This window comes from Astatotilapia calliptera, chromosome 12, assembly GCF_964374335.1.
Source record: "Astatotilapia calliptera chromosome 12, fAstCal68.1, whole genome shotgun sequence".
Taxonomy (NCBI): domain Eukaryota; kingdom Metazoa; phylum Chordata; class Actinopteri; order Cichliformes; family Cichlidae; genus Astatotilapia; species Astatotilapia calliptera.
This window is the reverse complement of record NC_137433.1, coordinates 24,310,445-24,330,956: the sequence shown is the minus strand read 5'-3', so window position 1 is coordinate 24,330,956 and position 20,512 is coordinate 24,310,445. Positions and strand designations below refer to the sequence as shown.

Below are 20,512 nucleotides of genomic sequence, written 5' to 3'. Positions count from 1 at the left end.
TCATTCTGTTATATCCGCATTCTAACAACGTGGTGGAGGAAGCAGTCTGAGTGTAAGCCGTAACAAAAAGTCAGTCACGGTCTTCCTAGAATCCATCGCTGACACTGACAAATGGAGATCACCATAGGAAACATTTCTGGACACAGACAGTGGCATTTTACAAATGTTCATCCATGCAGCCGACAGAAAACACTGTTAAAAAAATATATATCTGAAAGGAGTGTTCATGGTTCAAATTGTTTGTGTCTGCATAATGATAAGCATCTTTTATTTGTATAGGACAATCCTTTGTTATTATTTTTGACATCAAATCTTACTGCTTGTGCTAGTATTTTGATTTTTATTAGTATCGTTTGTATCATTTCAATTTGAAATCGGAAGCTATATAAATTGTTTTTCCTCAATTTTTTGAATTTTTGGTGCCATAAGAAATTTTTATCCAACCCCACTGGAAAATACGTTCCTCTTAACTAACTGATGAAAAGAAAATTCTTTTAAAACAGTTGTTAATCCTGTTCTACAGATATTATAGTCTATATGTTTATAAAGAATGGGAAACTGCATCAATTTACATCAAATAAGCTCACAACAGCTGTGTGCAGCCCAGTCGTGTCTTGATAACTTTTACAAGCTCCTGAATTCAAAGGTGTAGATCGCTCACAGATAGGCTGTCGCAAAAATCAAGGCTGGATTCTGGATTAAAAGGTCAATGTTAGGTGTCAATGTAAACTTTCAATTATGCAAATCTATTTTTTCTGAGACGTGATGCTCTCACATTCAAATCTTTTAATGTACTTTCAATGTTGGGCTTTTTGATAAGCTCTCCAAAGATCTTACTGTTTGGGAGTTGATATCTAAATATGTCGGTCTCTGGGGCTTTGAGAGTCTGCTCTGTTAATCTCACCCTCCATCTTCCATGAATTGTTGCGATGTATCAACTAGGTTCTTCAGTAAGGTTTCTGCAGTGGACCACTGAGGCCTACTGATGAGCCTTCTTTTTTGGGGGGAAAAATTATTCTTGCAAAAACTCGCGCATGGCAGGGAAGAAGATATGCAATAGTGTCTCCAGTCTCCTGGGAACCCAAGTGAAATCTGTTTGATGTCTCTAGAGCCTTGGGAGCTGAACCACAGGGAATTCTGTGTTTTGTTTCCACCTGCCATAACTTTGACATAAAGTTAAGACGTGGCGAGTTCTCTTTCTTTCAAATCATTAAAGTTTAGTTCATAAGTCTATAAGTTTAGTTCTGCAGAGAATTTCAACTCAAGTAATCTCTGAAAGCACCTAAATCGAGTGGTTTTGCATGTTTTTGGGGCACTTGAAAAAACAATGGAAATTAGACAGAAGTCAAAAACACAGTAATCTGAATTATATGGTCAACGTTAAGTAACTGTAAAGATTTTCCAGAATTTCAGGCTATGGTTTTGGGGACTTGAGGTTTTCGGTTTGAAATACATTATAAGTGAATTTCCATAACTTTCCATTTATTTGCAATTCAAAGAAGACACTGTAGAGATGTAAACCCATGATAGTATCACTCTAACATGAGTGCGGAACAACACATCTGAGCTTCAGTACCTCAAAGCAGCTGAAAATAATGACCAAAGTCCTTTTCAACAATCACAAACCTATGGATAGTTGAAAAATAAAAATTATAATTTTCAACCCAGACTGATGAAATGCTCAAAATTTGGGACTAATTTTTTAACATAAGTGAAGTAAGTGAATTTTGATTAGCTATATTTCAATTCATTGGTGACTTAAGCTCAATTTAGGGTTCTTATTGAGCCTCAAAAGTCCCCTAAATTGATTAACTAGTGTGTTACTTCAGAGGGGAGAATTCACAGGTCTGCACTGAAAGCTTGCAAGTCAATAAGCATAATTAGGTGAAAGACAAAATCTTTGGGTATGTTATGGCCCTGTCCATAATCTGTTTTGGTGGCTGTTGTTGTCTGTTCCTTTAAGTCTTTGCAGGTCCCGGAGTGGATGAGCTGACGGCTGCTGATTGGTCCCCTGGCCATGTGATCTTCTTCAAATCCCTCACCAGCAGTTGTCCCGGGGCAGCCACTGACAGCAGCAGCAGACCTGACCCTGGCCTCCAAAACTTGAGACTTTTGTGCTTGTGATTTGTGCGGCTTCTCTGAGTTTTGTATATAGTGTGTATATTAGCTTTCATTGTACATAGCACATTGTAAATAGCACTGCAACAGAAGGGGTGAGCTGCCGTATTGTTTTTCCTTGCACTGTTTTCTCCTGTTTATTTCAGTTAGGGAGTTAGGTGTAGCGCTTGTCTTTTGTTTGATGTTTGATTTCACATAGGGTTTTAGATAGCACCTCCTCCTGACTTAGCTTGTTTTGTTTGTTATTTTGGCCTTTGTTCACCCTGGAGCTTCATTTTTGCAGTGTAGATAATAAAACACGATTCACTAAGGAATTGGTTTCCCTCTGTGTATGGTTTTGGGGACCAGGGCGGGGCAGTCTTTTCAAACTTATGTTGCGTTCCTGTACCCCTAGACTGGGGCGTAACAGTAGCCTGTGGACAATCACCACCATAAAGTGTCTTTTGATTTCATAACCTCTGATAGGGTGACACAGCAACGGGGAGGTCTTCTCAATCACCAGATGTAGGTTAGATTAGACATTAGATAAAAGAATCTCTATGTGACCTTGATGCACGTAATGCATGTAATACAGTATGTAATAATGATTTGATTTGAAGTAGAATTTCCAATAAATAAAGTAAAAAGTGAACAAATTACAGTCCGTGCACCTTTGCACACACAGAGGACTGACAGCAGGAATTCTAATCCCAAAGTTTCACATGCAAGGTTCCACATACTGCAGAGTTATGACCCTGTCTACTTGGCTGAGCTTCGGCCCAGTGATAGGACGTTTGAAGTGGACAAAAGTGTTTGACAGTGAAAAGTGTTGGCACCTGCTATTGATTGGCAAAAGCTTGCAAAAGCAGACACAAGTGTACAACGGCAAAGGTGAACGCAAGAGGCTATAAGTTAAGTTAAACAAAGCCAAAGACCGGGGCTCAATACCAGAAGGTCAAGCAAATGAAATGCAAAGAAAACAGACATGTCGAGTCACCCTCCCCTTGTTGCAGAATGGTTTATGTCTGCTTTTGGAAGGTAACAAAATTTGCAAGTTAATGACACAACAGAGCAAGCAAAGAGGGCAAAGAAACGCCTCTTTCATATTCATGTTCTGCTGCTGTGTACCCTCTCTCTCTGTTGCACTCCTTTAGTTTTTTTCCACCACCACTTTAGTTTACCTCTCTCTCTACAAATTATTATTTCATTTACATGTCTCATGTCTCTCTCACAGAGGTCCTGGGAGAAAAACAGAGATATAAGCAGGAAAGAAATCAGGAGAAAGCTATATATATGCCTCTGTGGACTGTAATTCACAGCAGGCTTTGATCTTAGTTTAGAGATACTAATGGTGTGGTTTTAGGGAAGGTCTGGTCACCCTTTTATCTTTTTGTGTATTTGTATTTTGAGTATGGGTCTGTATAATACTTCCATATATGGTTGGGGTCAGTCACCCATGTAGATTTAAAAAAAAAAAACCAAAGCATCAGACAATCAAAGCTAATGGATGTTCTTTCTAAGCTTATGCTATTGCTAACATCCCTTATTGGTATGTTGCCATGTATTATACACTGCCAAAGGGTATTAGTGAAAATATTAGCACTTTCACTCTAAAACAAAACATTCACCGTATATATTAAACACCATCAACATCCCCTTCCAAATGACTCCTACTGACACTGTGCTCGCAAAACTTCAGAAAACAATCATTTAGGCATCTGTCATTTTCAAGCAAAGTGTTATGATCTTTCTGGATCCTGATTTGGACTAAAATGTAAAACAAAAATTTGCATCTGCATCTTGTAATTACCCGAGACCCCTCAAAAACGTGTGGAGTCTCGCATCTAAAGAGGATATGTAAGTGCAGAGGATGGCAGATAATGTGGCTTCCTGGTTTATATTGTTAGACCTTGTAAAGGTATTCCAACGTGTCAGTGCTTTACTAAGTGACTGTTTCAGCTAATCATGTCCAGAATGGTTTGGATGTAATTTAAGTTGGTTCCAAACATTCACACTGAGACACACACATAGCCTGGGGTGAAACGTTAGCTTTAACCAGGCTAAAACATTTAAAGAGGAGATTTATAGCCTGAAACAGGAGGGATAATATGTGTGTGTTTGTGTACATGTAAAGCATAAACTGGCAGATACTTAAAGTCTCCCAGTTTCCCCCTCTAAATGTAGAATCTGATTAAATTAACAAAACAAAGTGATTAAATGGACCTTTTAGAGACGGGAAAGCAACCACTTTGACCAGATTTCATGGAACTGAAATAGAGCCTGATTAAAATAGGGGGTGAAAAATTTGTAAGAGCAGCGTGGTGCACAGTGGTTCCAGATGAAATTGCTTTTTATTGTTTGCTAGACCCTTATCCTCACTGGTTTAAAACAATTTGATGCGTTTCAAACTTGATAAGGGCTGTCGGTGTGGTCTACCTTATGTGCTCTGTAGAAGCCAAATATGCCAGACTCACTAAATGTAAAGCTAATCTTCCTTCATTTGTTTGTATGTCCTTGTCGAGAAGAGCTTGTGTGCTGCTGACTGTTAGCCATGTGCATTATCTCACCTCCTGCAGTGTCCGTCTCAGCCTTAGAAGCAGGGTTTTGACAGCAGTGCACTCCTGCTGCATGAGTCTTAGTGGAAGGGTTTCCAGTCCCAGAGGTAAAGGGTCATCTTCCTTCCCCGTGCCCAACCCGGCGCTCCACTCAGCAGGCAGCAGGCTGGTTGGACGGCAGGGTTCCCTAGAGGAGAGGAGGGATGAACAAAAAGAGAATAGTACATTTTTTTGTCTATGAGTCAGCATGAAAACTTGATCATAAACACGTCTTCCCCACTGTTCTCCACTTGTGGAATCTCATCATTGCCTTCGCTGGTTAGCGATTATATAGCTGACCCATTACACAGTAAAGTGAAGATGCCAGCTGCTTCTCAATACCCCAGTAATTCCTTGAAATCTGTGTGATACCATGTGTAACAAACTAAAGTGCACAAACATAGTCCGAACAATAACTTGGCAGAATGCAAAACAATAATTTGTAGCAATTAGATGCAACGTAGTAAACTACTCCTTCTACACAACCTTGCTGCATAGCATAAAGCTGTTATTCACAGTATTTTAGTCTGATTGAAACCCAATGTGAACATTTTGAATCTTTGATCTTTATTATTTCAGAGTCATTGAATAAAAAAAATAGTCCATTGCTGCAAAAAATAGTTGGCTTTAAAAAACACAGAATGAAAAGAAAATGAGAAAGACAGAAAAAAACAAGAGAAGGAAAATTAAACCAAAAAAAAAGTGACAGTCAGAACCGACTGTCACAATACACAGCAGCTACCCCACAGGATCCACCGAGGACTCGATTTTAATGACAAGTCATTTCTACAATAATTCTTTTTAGAGAAGGTTTTAAATCAACAACGTGAGGCGATAACAAACTACCACACAAAACAAAAGGTCCACCTTATCATCCTGTATAATGAAGTCAGGGGGACACTTCACTACCAAGAGATTTGTGGACGTCCACAAGAAAGTTTGAATGTTACGTGCAGCAGAGCTGACCGTAGGTAGATGCTGTTAAAAGTCCCAGTTTAAGGCTGGACTATTAACTATTAGCCTCCGAAAGAGGCAATGTTGTGATGGCACAGGATTGGATTCAAACACACACAAACAACAGGGGGGAGTTCAACCAAAGCCTTCTTGTAATTATCTGTCCCATTTGGGAACACACTCCATTAAACAGTAAACAGGTCTTTGTACCAGCATGTCTTTGGTCTCCGGTGCGTGGCCTCTATTCCTTGTCTCACCTGAAAGTCACAGCATTTAGGAAAAAAGGAGACAGATATTTGGAAGGGATTCTTACAAAGAGCCAGACCTGCTTGGAGCATCTTTCTTTGCCTTCCTAAAGCTCAATCCATGCACCTCGGGCTCTTATATTAACATAGTCATTAATTGCTTGGAGTCTGCTTTACTCCTTTTGCCAGTTTGCCACATTTCCCTGCTCGAGATGTCAGACTTCTCTATAGTCCACCAGACATGAAAACAGTCTCCGAACAAAGATCAAGACGTTTTTATTCTATTTTGTGGCCGTGTGTGAAAAGCATCAGGAAAACAAAGCACATCAGTTTACTTTATGATAGCTCTGCACAAACATGACGGTAATTGAATGTCTGTGGGGCTACTGATGTGGTTTGTAATTCAAATACTTTTTTATTGAGTGGTAGAAAAAAAGATATATTTTCTAAACAGACATTTTAATTCCCCGGCATTCTCATTTTGGGATTAGCACTTACCTGAGGTTAACAATTTACTTTTCAGACAACAGCAATTACACAAGCAATTAACCACAAAACACACTGGAACACTAACTGCATTCATGGGCATAACTTTGTAACCTAAAGGGTTACATGATCCGTAGATAAACATGATCCGTGGATAAACCTTTTGTTCTGTTTATGCACTTCTTTGCCTTTTAAAATGCAAGCCATCATCAATCCACTGGCAAACAGTCACAAACGTCTCTGATCAATAAAAATGTGGCGCTGACTCTGACTTGGACATTTCGCCAAGTCTTCGCTCTTAAAAGTTCCTATTAACACGACTACACAGAGCTAGATTGTTTGCAAAATAGACTTAAACTATTTCAACTATTAAACTAGAGTTGACGTATTTCACACAGAGAAATAACACCGGAAAGCAACTAGAATAATCAAACTTGTTTCAATAAAGTAAATTCCTGCATTAACATTTCTCCGCCAGGTTGTGATATTTTGACAGAAGTGCATAAAGGGGGATTGTGTATCTCACCTTCTTTATGACATTTTCAAAAGGTGAGCCGAGAAATACCACCCTCTTGTCTGAAAACCACACAGACAACCTCAGAGTTCACAGTCTGCATAACAAGAAAAGAAGAGGGATGGAAGACAGTGGAAAGGCAGACATGGTAGCAGAAACAAGAAGCTCTTAATCATCAAGAGCCCATGTTCACTTTCACAGATTTAGAGGGAGGTTCTAAAAGAAAATCACCAAATAAAGAGCAGCCATGAGCATTAAGTCAGCCAGAAAAATCTACTTTTTTTTAATTCTCTTTTCTTTCTAAAATAAAAAACATCACAAAAATATCGAACAACATAAGCCATTCTGAACACAGCTCGGTGAAAAGGTCAGGCTGAATCGCACCCTCGTACTTTCTTCTCTGACTGTTCAACATCCCACCCCTCTTTTGCCTTTCTTCCCCCTCCTCTATATCTGTCTAACCCCACATTGTCGTGCTTTTTCTATTCTTCAAACCTTCGTCACTCTCTCCAGGCTCCCACCTCTGTTACTTCTCTTTTGTTCCCCTGCCCTTCCCTTTCCCACCCCCGCCATACCCCTCACCTGAGTCTGCGTCTTCCATCTCTACAGCTCTGCCCTTGCCTCTTCATCTTTTTCACGTATTCCTCTGACAACCACTACACTAAACTGATGCAGTATCAAAGCCTAGGTGTCCCCCTGGGGATACTGCTGAGTACCTCATACAAATGTCGAGGAGGCCTGCTGTCTTTTGAGGACAGGTGAGCGCTGTCTGTCAACTAGTCAGATGAGATTTTTTTCCCCCCTCTTTCTTAAACTGAATTATTTGCAGCTTTTTGTTCCTGCCTGGCATCTCTGAAAAGAGTGAACTTTCTCCATTTATTTCTGGCTCCACTCTGCTATTCAGGTAGGATGAACAGGGGGTAAATAAACAACAAATGATCAATCGTGCAGTCTCTGATGTGTCTCTGATGTGTCAAATGGCACAGTGCGGTTCCAAAACAACATTTTTGAGGGGGGGGGGGGGGGGGGGTGTCTTCACAAGGACGTTTTCTTTATGGTTCTCTGCATCTGCGCCTTACTCCATGCCTGACAATCTTGCCCTTTCTCTAGCTTTCACCAGGGTTTCAGGTTTGGATTTTTCTTTTGGTATAGCTCAAACAGAGTGACAGGAAAATGAGTAGGAGTAGGGTTCAAAGAACACTTGAATCACCCATAACAACAATCACACATCAGGTGCAGGTATGCACAGTTTTACTCTTTCAGGGGACTAGAAGTTGCTGCTTGAACTGAGCAGCTGAGGGCTGTAAACACGTTTCATTGTGGACACTTTTTAAACACTTTTTAAAAAAATGTGCATATCTTTCAGTGCATGTCTACACTCTTTGTAATGCTGACAGGTCCAAAAACATTAATATATATACTTTAGGAAAGTTTTTGATATAATTAGTAGACATCAGGAGTTATACAAACATTTTATCTCCAAAAAGCTTTGTAAATGCAATGTTTGATGTACAGGGTGGGCAATTTATATGGATACACCGTAATAACATGGGAATGGTTGGTGATATTAAAGTCCTGTTTGTGGCACATTAGTATATGTGAGGGGGCAAACTCCTCAAGATGGGTGGTGACCATGGTGGCCATTTAGAAGTCGGCCATCTTGGATACAACTTTTGTTTTTTCCATAGGAAGAGGGCCATGTGACACATCAAACTTATTGGTAATGTCACAAGAAAAACAATGGTGTGTTTGGTTTCAACATAACTTTATTCTTTCATGAGTTATTTACAAGTTTCTCTTTGTTCACAGCCATTGACATGTCGAAGAGGTTAACACGTGACGAGCGGATCGAAATTGTGTTGATATCTGGTGAACGCAGTAACCGGGTCATTGCAGCAGATTTCAATGCAAGACACCCTACGAGACCACCCATCTCCCATGCTACAGTTAGCAAACTGCTTGCTAAGTTTCGTAAAACTGGTTCAGTGTTGGATTTGCCAAAATGTGGATGCAAGAAAACTGTCACTAATGAAGAAACATCAGTGGCTGTCCTAGCTTCATTCAGCAAGAGCCCACAGCGTAGCACTCGCCGCATGTCACTGGAGAGTGGCATTAGTCGAACATCCCTTCGGCGGATATTAGCTACTCACAAATGGCACCCTTACAAACTCCAGCTACTGCAGCATCTCAACGAGGATGACCCAGATCGGCGCACAGAATTTGCAGAATGGGCAAAACAAAAATTGGAACAGGACCCTCAGTTCACGCAGAAGATTTTGTTCAGTGATGAGGCAAACTTTTATGTGAATGGTGAAGTTAACAAACAAAACCACCGCTATTGGTCTGACACTAACCCACATTGGATGGATCCCTCCAAGACTGTTGGAACAATAAAAGTGATGGTTTGGTGTGGTATATGGGGTACAACGATAGTGGGTCCATTCTTCAGCAATGGAAACCTCAAGGCCACTGAATATTTGAAATTGCTACATGATGATGTGTTTCCCTCTTTGTGCACTGAAGCTGCACGTTCCCTGAGTTTTTCCAGCAAGATGGTGCACCACCACATTATGGGTGCCAGGTCCGAGCATTCCTAGATGAACAGTTTCCTGGAAAGTGGATTGGTCGTCGTGGGCCACTTGAATGGCGCCCAAGGTCTCCCGGTCTGACCCCCTTAGACTTTTATCTTTGGGATCATCTGAAGGCAATTGTCTATGGTGTGAAGATACGAGATGTGCAGCACCTGAAACTACAGATACTGGATGCCTGTGCTGGCATTTCTCCTGCGGTGTTGCTATCAGTGTGTGAAGAGTGGGAGAAGAGGGTTGCATTGACAATCCAACACAATGGGTAAGCACATTGAACACATTTTATAAGTGGTCAGAAACTTGTAAATAACTCATGAAAGAATAAAGTTACGTTGAAACCAAGCACACCATTGTTTTTCTTGTGACATTACCAATAAGTTTGATGTGTCACATGGCCCTCTTCCTATTGAAAAAACAAAAGTTGTATCCAAGAAGCCTGGAGAACGATTCCTGAACACCACTTGAAAAGTAGAAGTAGTTTTTGCCTTACAAACTGTATGCCTATGTGTTTTTGCACAGCTTCCATTAAGTCTTTGCACCTATTTCCCATTTTCCTAGCAAAATATGACGAAATAAGTGGAAGCTCAAGACTTTTGTACGGCACTGTATGTGGGAACGCAGATGAATAAGCATGTCAGAATGCATACTTTTGCTGCAGTTAAACTGCAGTTACAGGCCAGACAAAGTCATTTCCAGCTAAGCATGAGTCTCACCTGCAGGTAATTACTGCACGCGCACACACACACACAGACACGCTCACGAGCAAGCGCAGGGCACAGTTGAAGACAAGTCTGTTCAGTGATGATAGATGTTACACAGGCAGGGAGGCCGTTCCTCTACTCAGGGTCATCTGTCTTTTCACTGTCATGAGCTGATAGCCCGACACTCTCACTCTATTTCCCTTTTTTATAACTCTCTCTCTCTCTTTCACACACACACACACACACACACACACACACACACAGGCACACACGCGCAAACACACACTGCCCCTCTGAACAGCTTATATGTATGTGAGTGCAGAGAATGGGACCGTGTGATAGCAGTCAATTAGAAGATTACCCAAGTGGACCAAGTTCTAATTTGAATTGATAAAGATGTAGTATTACACCAGCTAGTGGTAGACAATGGCACTGCATCGTCAAATAGGGCATGTAAATGGGAAGATGATTACAAACAAATATATGGATTAAAGCACAATTAAATGTTTCCAAAGAGATTTTCCCTCTACTGTCTTTTCGGAGTAATTAAACAGAAAAGGAAAACACTGGTAGAGTATGAAAACTGCCCCCCCCTCCTTTGCATTATGCTCTTGTTTTCTTTGTGCCTTCTGTTAAGTCATTTCTCCTACTTTCTCTCCTCACTTTCATTCCTTTATAATCCATATCCTCCCCCCTCGCTCACCTCCTCTCTTTCTCCTTTGTTTTTTTCTCCTCCCTCTCACTTACTCCTCTCCATCCTTCTGACATTCCCCTCTGCTCTAAGAAGCCATTTCTCAACAGCAGCGTTAGAAGTGATCCATTTCACCGACCCGAAAAAAGCCAATTATCTGCGTTTTTATGACTTTCATTATTTTAGCACTCACACGGGGTTTTATGACTGGGTTGTTGACTACCAGCATCTTGTACATACCTGCACACACACACACACACACACGTTATCCACATCCACACATGCAGCAAACAATACACGCACACAGGCGAGGAGAGACCTGAGAAGCATGTATATGAAGATTTAGATGTCTGTGTTTACACGGTGTTCGGTTTGTGTGTCAAGTGACGAATAATGACTCCCGGTCAAATAAATCACGTGGGATTCAAGTACATCATCTTGAGCAGCCGTGAGAAGCGGTGGGCTGTACCCTTGTCAATCAGCAATATATAGAGACGGCATTGTCTCAGGAATAATAATAGTAAAGGACACTTCAGCGCTGAGATACGGCGAGAAAGCCAGTCAGTCCCCACTGCCAACTTTTCCATCATTAAATTTTTACTGACGACAAAGAACATGTTTATGGGAACAATCCAATATATATGAGTGTCTACGGCTGCGTGTGTGTATGTGTGTGTGTGTGTGTGTACTGCAGCCATCTGTACGTCATGTGTGCTTGCTTGTCTGCACATGTGAAGTACAACTGTATACCACAGCTAAAAGAGAGTGATCACCATCATTTGTCACTGCTTTCCACCTGACAGACACTGTGTACTCATCTGCATTCAGCACCTGAGGCTACGGATGTTTAATGCTACCATTAAACTCATCTCCGACATAAAGTGCATCTGTGACTAAAGAGTGAGCGCAAGCCAGGCTCCAGGCAGTGAATCTAATGGTGAATTCAACTCTTCAGACACAGAAAGGGGGAGAATATAAAACTAATGTAATATGGCAGGGGTAACTTTCTGATTAACCCAACTGTCCTTTCTGCTTCCCTTTGCACTCTGCACTCTGAATGTGTGCTTCGTTTGCAAGAAATCCGTGCTTTTGCTTGACTCTTGCTTGTTTCACTCCCCCTGACTTCTCTAACCTCGATCTATTGCTGTCTGCCACTGCCCACTCACCGCTTCCTTGGCATCTGTGAGGTTAATCCATAAAAGGATGGGAACCACCACATTAGCTCTTTGTGGATGGTGGTGGTGGGGGAACCTTTGGGGAGTTATCAGAACATACTTGCACTAATTACTATCACAACTTATTGTTGCTCATAGAGATCTATTTAATATCGGTCCCATGTGTCGCATTACATTTTTCATTTTCCGTGAATATTGTCATGCCAAGTTGCCAAATCTTACCCTGTATAAAAGCCTCCAAGCAATATTCCATTAAAGTGGAACAGTTTCAATTTTTAGCACAGAAACCCTGCTGCGAGTCCACTACCAAAATGTATTGCCCAAGGGGAATCCGAGACATTTCTCTCTCTCTCTCTTGAACTTATGTTGTTATGCAAGCATGAAGGGATTTCTTCTATGATTCACGTTTTAAAGTAACTCTGTCAGGTTGCAATTTTTAGCGAGAATCGCATAAAAATGCCCGAGTGCCACAGGTGACAGCTGATCACAAAAGCAACCACTGGTTGACTAAGCCCGATTTTTATTTTATCTTTTTTTTTTTTTTTAACTCCAGCCAACAAATCCATGTTTAAAATGCAAATTCTGCACCCAAAGGGAGTTTTTATTTAGAGGACACATTAATGCTTATCCAGTCTGTTCATTACTTAAGGACATGATAATTTTTGCATTATTTATTCTAAATCCCTGATAATAAAGGACCAGAATTTCAATGACCTTATAACCGTGTTGCCACTGCACAGCCTGATTATCTTCTGCTGATCCCGCAGTCATAAAAAAAAAAACAAAAGCATCGAATTTCAGATAAGATTTTGACCAGAAATGTAATAAGTGCAAATTAATGTGATCTTAGCTGCCAATGTGTGACTCAAAGCTCATATTAATAAGACAATAAGACACGGAGGAGCAAGCTTGTGTTGTAAATTCCCAGTATAACACATGTTGTTTGAGACAAACACAAGTGATATTTTATGACAGAGAGTAACAGCATCACAAGAAATGTAAATGTTGCCTCTCTCCTTTTCATCTAAATTTCCTCTTGTCACTGTCAAACTGCCCACTTTCCTTTCAGAAAGCCATATATTGTTTAAGATGAGTCACAGTTTTGATTTGTTGTGATTTTTGCGGTGGCACTGTTGTCATCGCAATGACAAAATAATAGCACCTAAGAACAAGTTTCCATACTGACTCATGCAAAGGAAACATTTAAATGACAATTATTGTGCCTGCATGTTTATTGCAACAATCTCTGCACTTAGATCAGATTCACGTCGACTGCCCACACTTCCCATATTCTTGTTGACATCATTTCTAAATAAATGTTTCTCAGCATTCCCCTCATCGATCCCTCATTTTAGGCCTAATCTTATCGAGACTGCCGACATAAACATATTTCTTCGTCTGTAATCACCTGCAAAAGCTCTGATCCTTATTAAATAAGAAAACATATATAAAAAGGTACCACAGATAATCCTCTCCGATCAAGAACATTAAAAAGCACATATGGCCATCATCCTCATTTCTTTAAAAGCCGTTGTCATGGCAGTAGTGAAATAAGACTATGAGGTGCCTAATAAGATATTATGCACACAGAAAGCGACAATTTTGCTTTGATTTTGCACTCTTCGTGTAATTTTGTGGAGACTTACGCAAGTTGACAACAGAGTCTGCAAGTATTAGATCTGTTTGTTTGAAACATGATTTACCCATGCTGGGAAAACGGCGAAGACATCACCAATTAACACGTAATATCTACTGTTTTATCAAGAGTTCCACACTGAAATTGTATTTTGGATACACAATCTGCCCAAGTGCTTATGTATAGCATCTTCAGTTTTCCTAATGTGGTCAAGTGTGTTAAGATTTTCATTTTGGTCGCTGAATATGAACAATGGCACTTGGGCTTTATATCTTTTTCAGACTCTGGTGCTTTCATAGTGACCAACACTGTGTTTCTGTCTGATTTGACTGTATATCTGCAACACTGTGTGACAAAATTATCACGCACCTAAGTTAAAGATATTTACAGTTTTGTGTTTTTTAATTTTATTACGTTTTTTTATGAGGGATAAAAGTTCGAAGCCAGACGCTGGAAGACAAATGAGTCTCCAAATAGTTCAATATTTGGATAAAACATTAACCTTTAGAGAGAGTGAACAGTCACTGCATCCAGCTGTTGTTTGACATAGTTACAGCACTCCCACTGAACCTCTTTTTTTCACCTTTCTGCACCAAGCCAAGCTACCACTTTTTTGAGCCCAGCCTAAATATAATATATGGCAAGCTGAGTTCAGATAATCTCAGCTTGCCATCTAAATTTCATCTAACAAAAAACAAGCACTTGGCAGTAATGGGAAAAAAGTTTTTGTAGGACTCTCTGCAGTCCTGTGAAAATATCAGTAATCCCCATGATTCAATAGCTTGTAAAGCCACCTTCAGCAGCAATACCTTGAAGTACTTTAGTTTATTTTATCAGTCTTTCACATCATTGTGGAGCAATGTTGGCCCTCTCTTCTTCACAGTGTTGCTTCTGCTCTTTGAGGTTTGCAGGCGTTTCTTTTTGCACACCTCTCTCAAGATCCTGCCCAAGCATTTAATCAGGTTGAGGTTCTTTTCTTTATTTTTCAGCAATTCTATTGTAGATTTACTAGCATGCTTGCCCCAATGTTCCACTGAAAGACCCAATATAGGCCAAGCCTTAGCTATCAGACAAATGGCCTTGCACTTGACTATACAACACTCTCCTCCTCAATAGAGAGGAGTCTCAGAGATTGCAAGGTGCCCAGATCCTGAGATTGCCCAAGCCCAAATCCTAACTCCTCCACCACCGTGTTTGATGGTATGTATAATGGATTGGATTTATATAGCGCTTTTCAAGGCACCCAAAGCACTTTATAATGCTTTGGGTGCATTCACTCTCGCATTCACACACTGGTGGAGGCAAGCTAAGGTTGTAGCCACAGTTGCCCTGGGGCAGACTGACAGAACCGAGGCTGCCATATCGCGCCATCGGCCCCTCTGGCCAACACCAGTAGGCGGTAGGGTAAAGTGTCTTGCCCAAGGACACAACGACCAGGACAGAGAGCCCAGGGATCGAACCGGCGACCTTCCGGTTACAGATACGCTTCCCAACCCCCTGAGCCACGGTCGCCCCATGTATGGATGAGGTAGTCTGAGCTGATATGCGGTGTTTTCTCCAAACATGGTGCGGTCCTTTAAGGCCACACACATTGGACTCCTCTTTCTAAATCAAATTCTCCAGAAGTCTGTTGGTTTGTTAAGATGCAAATTTGCCAACATAAGCTGTGCTGCCATGTTCCTTGACTAGACTCGACTTGCTCAGTTTTTCTCTAATTGGACTTTCATCAACTTTAACATTTAACATGCTAACTTAAGCCTGTAGAGTCTGACTCATGGCTTCTTTGCAGTTGCTTTTTTGCTGTGATTAGCTGTGATGTCCACTCCTGAAAAGATTGCAGCATTTTGTTAGCACACCTAAATGCTGATGATCATTTAACAAGCGCAATTTACTCTCTTGATTCTTACCAAAGCAACATGGGTTGACTTAGTTTCATAACCTCTCTCCAGTCCTTGGATAGCAACCTTTGACTAAAACATTCACTAATACCCATTGTAAAGAGTCCTTTCCTTACCTGGATGATTGCATCAAGCATCAAGACTCGTGTAAAGAGGTTTTCTATTTCAAACTTTTTTTTTTAGGGGGGGGGGGGGTATCCTTCTTAAAGCGAGGTGCACCAGACAGCTACAAAGACCAAACATCAAGAAGAACAAATACAACAGTAACATATTCTCGTGGGAAATATTCAGCATTCACAAAACATTTTTTATCACTGACAACAGCAGAAGGAATGTGTTTGAAAAAGCAACAAAACGGGGCGGGAAATATCTTCTTGGAAACAGTCTCTAATCTCATCCTGTTGTATTAAAATAGATTTAACATTTGCATATACTATACTGTGGTCTGCAACAAATTGAGACAAGATAAAGAGAGCCAAAGACAAAAGTGCATTGCTATATTTATGATAAAAAAAGTCTTGAAATGCTGGAAACGGTGGCACTAATGCCATGTGTCTTACAATCTGTTGCCGTACGATTTACAGTGAACACCACTTCAGCACTCCCTTTTATTTCTGGAACACACTAGTTGATTAAGAAAAAGGTTATTGGAAGCACAGGGATGTCTTATTTATTGCCAATCTACTGTTTTTCTTTGCGTTACAAATCAGGACAACAAGTTCCCGCTCGAAGCAAGTGGGATAAAAATGAAAGCCAATACTAATTAGTCTCCTCATGCTGAACATTTAATAAACCCTATAGGGTGATGTGAATTACAAGCTAAACAACAATTGACAAAAGAAATGCACATGCCAACACATGCACACTATAACGCTTTTAACAAGTTTAGAGTTTTAAAAATTAAAATTTGTCAAGGCATGTAGCCAAAGCTTCTCCACTGAAAAACAACAGATAAAAACAAGATAAAAGACCGAGTCTTGTCGCTGCTTGTTGGATTAACAAATTCTGCATCGTTATACACCAGGAACTGAAAAAAAAGAGGGGGGGGGGGGGGGGGGGGTCTACTTTGTGTTCCCTTCAACTCCCACTGTATGCTGTGTTTCTCTGTGTCTGAAAATCATGTTGCAGGGAATTTCGTCTGTCCTCAGCTCCACTCCTTAAACTGGATTCTTTATGCTTGTCTATTTTTATGAATGTGCATGCGCTTAAATGTTTGTGAGTATGTGACTTACGGTAGAAGGAGATGCGTGTGCTACTTTTGCAGACTATATTAAGTCTGGAGGGATTCGATTACAACATGGTCGATATACTTTGTGAGTCGTATTAACATTAAATAAATGTGTTCCTTCCTGTTTTTGTGCATATGCGAGAAAATTCTATAAAATTACAGATTACAGGCCTCCGTTTGAGACTACAGGATATATACAGGAGAGTATATCGCTATGTAGCATTCCAACCAAATGTGAGAGAACTGGTTTTTCTCTGAATTACAAGACACTTTCTCAACACTTGGTCTTTCTGCTCAGCAGTATCTTAATACCCAGCTGCCTCAATGAAGACAGCTATGAGTAGGCTGTCTTTTCTACCGCCATCTCACTGCTGCCATTTACACAGCATTCAGTTCACGAGCAGACCCAGCTAACTCCTTTCTCAACACATTCAACCAGAGCAAAAAAGATTTTTAACCTCTATATACGAATAAGGGTCAACAGGGTGAATTGGGACCTGCGCACGAATGTTGACATTTTTCTGATGCGCCTCATTATGCCGCCGCAAGAGCATGTGAGTGTAATACCTACACGTTTAATCTTCAATTGAGAAGCGGAGATATGGGAATTGAGACTTTTGTGATCGTCCGCTGCATACTGACAGATAAGGACACCTCTGTGTTTGCGTGTCCTCTGCTCAGATTGCCCGTCTTCCGCATAGTAATCAGCAATGAAAACAGAGAAAGGGGAAAATGAAGAGAAGAATGGCAGGGGAACACTCAACAGGCAGGCTGCAGTTACCATAGAAACAGGCAAGCTTTATCCCAACTGTCAAAATTTAATTTCCTCTGCATCTTTTTGTATAAGAGACGGGAGCAGTTCACGTCTTAAAAGAAAACAGACAATAAAGATACATCACAAATGGAACCAAAAGTCTCTGAGGGACATTTGGTATTGTCATGCTACTGGCAAAAAAAAGAATGCACTGAAGAGATCTGTCTTATTTTATTTTAGATTTCAAGGCAAATGTAAACATGATAGAAGTTCAAAGACATAATATCACACTGACCCAAACCTATTATACTCCAAGGGAGGTCTTCTGGTGCACTGCGAGGCAAGGACAAAGTCACTCGGGCGGAAATGTCTAGAGCCGAGGCACCTGGGTATTAATCGATTAGTCAAATATTTTTGTTAAGCCAGAATGTAAGCCATGTGCAGGTTTAAGCTGTGGAAATGGGGGGGATTATTCTGCTTTTCTTGATTTTCTGTGACAGTAGAGCTATCTTTTTGTTTGGAGTTGTTGTTGTTTGGTGTGGCAAATTTGTTCAGAAAACTGGATGAATCTATAATGAATTTAACCGATTTCAGAGCTGGAAATCTATCTAAAGTTGCATCTCTAAACTTTGTATTGTACTCTCCCTCATTCTCATCAATAACTAAAAACAACAATAAATACTGTATTCTACGTTGCTGAAAGCTGCTACGCAAGGTATACATATAGGGTGATATTGGATGCTGTGACACTGACTGATGTGTCAGCCCCCCCACCCCACTCTCTCTGTCTCTAAACACCTATGCAGCTGCAAAGAATGGAAATAGATTTTGAGCACCTGGCTGTTCGCTGACATGGCTTTGTTACTGCGATATTAATGTGTACAAAGTCATAAACATAGACAATTAAAACCCTGCCATCAAAATCATTCAACTGCCATACATCAAAGAGGTTGGAGCTGTGCCTGCACGCCTGTGTGTGCGAGTGTGTGTTTGTGTGTGCGTGCATGCAGCAGATGTTCTGTGCAGCCTGTCAGACAGCCAGCAGTATCCTGCAGCTGATACTCTCTCTGGACAGCCTGACTGACTGACAGGTGTGTGTGTGCATGATCCTGTGTTACTCATACTGTGGGGACATAAATCTGTTTACACAGTCATATTCTGGGGACCGGCTGTGGCTACAGGGGACAAAAAAACAAAGTAAAAATGGAAATTCAGTTTTATTACAAAGCCTTGATTTTAGATTAAGTTAGGTTTAGAGTCATGGAGGGTTAGGTAAGTTACAGCTGTGGTTAGCATTCCAATAAGTCTTCAATGTAAGTTGGTGTAATGTCCTCTGAAGTGATGGAAACACAAATGCGTGCGTGCATGTGTGTGCGTGCGTGTGTTGTGTGTGAACAGAAAGGAGCTTGCTTTGCCTCCAGCAAATCAATGTCCCCTCGAGGGAATGTGGAACCTGAGACAAAGAGCAAAAGCAACTCCAAGAGAAAGAAAGACGGTGTGTGAGAGAGAGAGAGAGAGAGAGAGGAAGCCCTGGGCAAACAGATTTTGCTCTCTTCCCCTAGTTCCAATCTCAGGTTCTTCACTCGCAGACTTAAACATTTGGGTGAAAATATTTTGTTGGAAGAAATCAGCGAGGATGGTGAACTCAAACTGTAGGAAATTAACACCTGCCAGCAGCCTACATCCTGGTCAGGCTAAGAATCATACACCTGGTTTCATTATCTAACCAGCTCCGGTGTTTCCGAAGCCAAAACAGTATGTTAAAACTGTGACACTAGCACCTGATTTCCTGCATTTTAAAATGATGCTTTCTGAAATGAAACAGAATCTAAATTTACTCTGAATCCAAAACAAGTCGAGTCCACAAGCCTGCAGTTTCCTCTAGTCTTTTTTAGTGTTTACTGAAGCTGTTCTGCTTCTCTGCACTTCAGCTAAAAGAACTGCTCCTTTGCTGTGGAGAAGTTACCTCAACACACACTTCTCTCTAATCCCACTATATCATATCACTGTCTGGCTGTCAGGAGCACACTCACTGTTAAATTGTGTAATGTGTCTACAGTTTTGGAGGCTTAAGTCATTCTGGAGTACAAGGTTCAAGACTTCAGCGCGGACTGTCGAGTTGTTATAAAGGTTGGCATATAAGCCATTACTCAGACGCAACATGACTTGAATGTAAAATTACTGCATACACTTTTAGCCACGATAGCAGCATGACTCCTAGGATGGAAATGTCAGTCTGATGGTCAATTAGTCTACCACCTTGGTCCAAAATAAAATATGTATCTCAGCAAGTCCTGGATGGATCGTCTTGACATTTGGCACACATATTCACGCCCCGCTGCACCCACACCTCCACCCAGGATGAATAAACACTTTGAGGTGTACCAACATATTCCCTATCACCAGATAAAATGTTTATTTTCCCACAACTAACCACTTCTAACAGACTTGCATTTAGAGTTAATTTAAACATAAAAAAGTAAATCAAGATGAGAACATGGTATATGAACCATTATTGTAACAGCTGCTACACATCGCTGTGTTAACATGGTGATGTTAGGCCCCAGTCACATAGCGGAGAGACCAGACGGCAACAATCCGAAAATCACTGGTTGCAAAAATAAAAATATATATTCTCCATCCAGCTATGAGTGATTGCTGGATGTTACTGGAAGCTGCTGGTAAGAAATTGGTCATAAAGAGGTAAATGGTGCTTCTTGCGCTTTCTTTAGCAACTAGCACCTTGCCCCAGTCACCTATAGTTTGCACGAAAGGCATCAATTTGTCTGCAAACTACAATGGCCCTGAAAGGTCAAAGGACTGCAACTTAAGGAAATGCCAGCAAATAGACAAATGCTCCAAAAACACACAAAGCAACAGAAGTTGACTAAATAAACAGAAATTGTTTCTGGAAACACAAAAATGTTTGGAAACGACAGAAATCTAAATGT

At 40.7% G+C, this 20,512-nt stretch overlaps 1 protein-coding gene across 1 annotated transcript in view; it reads right to left on the bottom strand.

Annotated features, from left to right (window-relative positions):
• Positions 1-20,512, bottom strand: part of ccser1 (coiled-coil serine-rich protein 1) — a 126,697-nt gene that overhangs the window by 77,887 nt on the left and 28,298 nt on the right. The window contains exon 7 of the mRNA XM_026188367.2: positions 4,665-4,839. Within this exon, the coding sequence (XP_026044152.1) occupies positions 4,665-4,839 (175 nt within the window). The remainder of the gene's footprint in view (positions 1-4,664; positions 4,840-20,512) is intronic.